We start from the raw sequence: 1318 nt of genomic DNA, 5'->3' as shown, positions 1-1318 counted from the left end.
TACACCTGTAGTACAGAGATAATATAGTACAGAGATAATATGGTAATCTTACGTTCTAATTTTTCGTTGCTTTCGTTGCCTACCACTTCGTCAGAGTCGGAGTCATCGTCCTCACCATAAGTAAACATGGTTGATGCTGTTGTCTCTACCCTCTGGGAATTCAAAGAGATGTCCGGTTCCGTCGTTTTACTGGAAGTTCTTTTACGAGTATTATAAGTAGGTATTGTCTCTGACCGCATTTCTTGTCGTTTTCGATTGTTTGGACTCTCGGGTAAAATCGTGTTCTTACCCGAATTTATTGTAATGGTACTTGTAGTTGTGTCAACACACTTCCCAGTGTATGCTACTGTCAGATTACTTCTTTTCAGGCAAGCTTTTCTCTTCAGTATGCACCTCGTCGGATATGTTTTGCCGTCACTACCACAGACATGCCGTATTAGATATGAAGGCGTAGGGGGACATCTTACACACATTTTACCTGAATCGTTTGCCAAAATACTATTGTAAAAGTTTCAATTATATCATTAGATTGTGTTGTTAATATCGACATTGTTTATGCATACGGTACAAATCTATTTCATAAGGAAATGTGTTTCAACCAGCCGCATATTGGGCTAATGATTAGTTTTCAATAATGTTGCTTAAATGTGAGCTAGGAGCTTAAACCTTAATATAAACTGAATAATATAATTTCACTAGTGCACCTGTCATCATGTATTTTATATTAAAAGCACGGGCGTACCTTTTTTAGGCGTTTTAGTTGTATCTATGAGATCGGAAGGTTTTTGTGTTGGTTCTGTCGACGTTGTTGGTATTAAAATGGATGTTGGCTCAGTCGGGTCTAAGTTGACTGTTGTTCTCCCTGACGCATTGGTTACTCTCAGATAATTTCTCTCACATTTTCCTTTGTAGTCTACTTGTATAACACTTTTTTGCAGACAGGCCTTTCGTAAGAGAACACAATTCGATGAATACGTTTTGCCGTCTGTCCCACACACTTTCTCCGACTGTGTTGGCTTAGGGCACACGGGACATGTAACGCCTGAAACAAAATGAACCAGAACTGAAATCATTTTACATATTTTCCAAATATTCATCATCAGAAAGCCACTACATGATTATCGTCATCGTTTAATCGGACATAATATCCGACTTGGATATGAACTATGTATTATCCGGGAGTTGTATTATGTGTTGCACATCATCTGTAGACGCTGAACGCATTATAAGAATAACATTATAATAATAATTAATGTCTATTTGATGATCATCATATAATAAATCTCACTGATGCATATTACAACCTGTTTGACTTTGA

General features: G+C 37.3%; 1 protein-coding gene across 1 annotated transcript; it reads right to left on the bottom strand.

Moving 5' to 3' along the window:
* Nucleotides 1-30: 30 nt before the first annotated feature.
* LOC117118187 (follistatin-like) lies at nt 31-1042 on the bottom strand (the record flags this gene model as incomplete). The annotated part of the gene is made up of 2 exons (XM_033262707.1): nt 31-478; nt 743-1042. Coding segments are annotated over 2 exons (748 nt in total), but the record flags the coding sequence as incomplete, so codon positions are not given.
* Nucleotides 1043-1318: the final 276 nt, after the last annotated feature.

Source organism: Anneissia japonica, unplaced genomic scaffold (genome assembly GCF_011630105.1).
Source record: "Anneissia japonica isolate Jap-2015-1 unplaced genomic scaffold, ASM1163010v1 scaffold252281_len1318_cov184_single, whole genome shotgun sequence".
Taxonomy (NCBI): domain Eukaryota; kingdom Metazoa; phylum Echinodermata; class Crinoidea; order Comatulida; family Comatulidae; genus Anneissia; species Anneissia japonica.
Note: the sequence above shows the minus strand (reverse complement) of the source record. Positions and strands in the feature narration are given on the sequence as shown.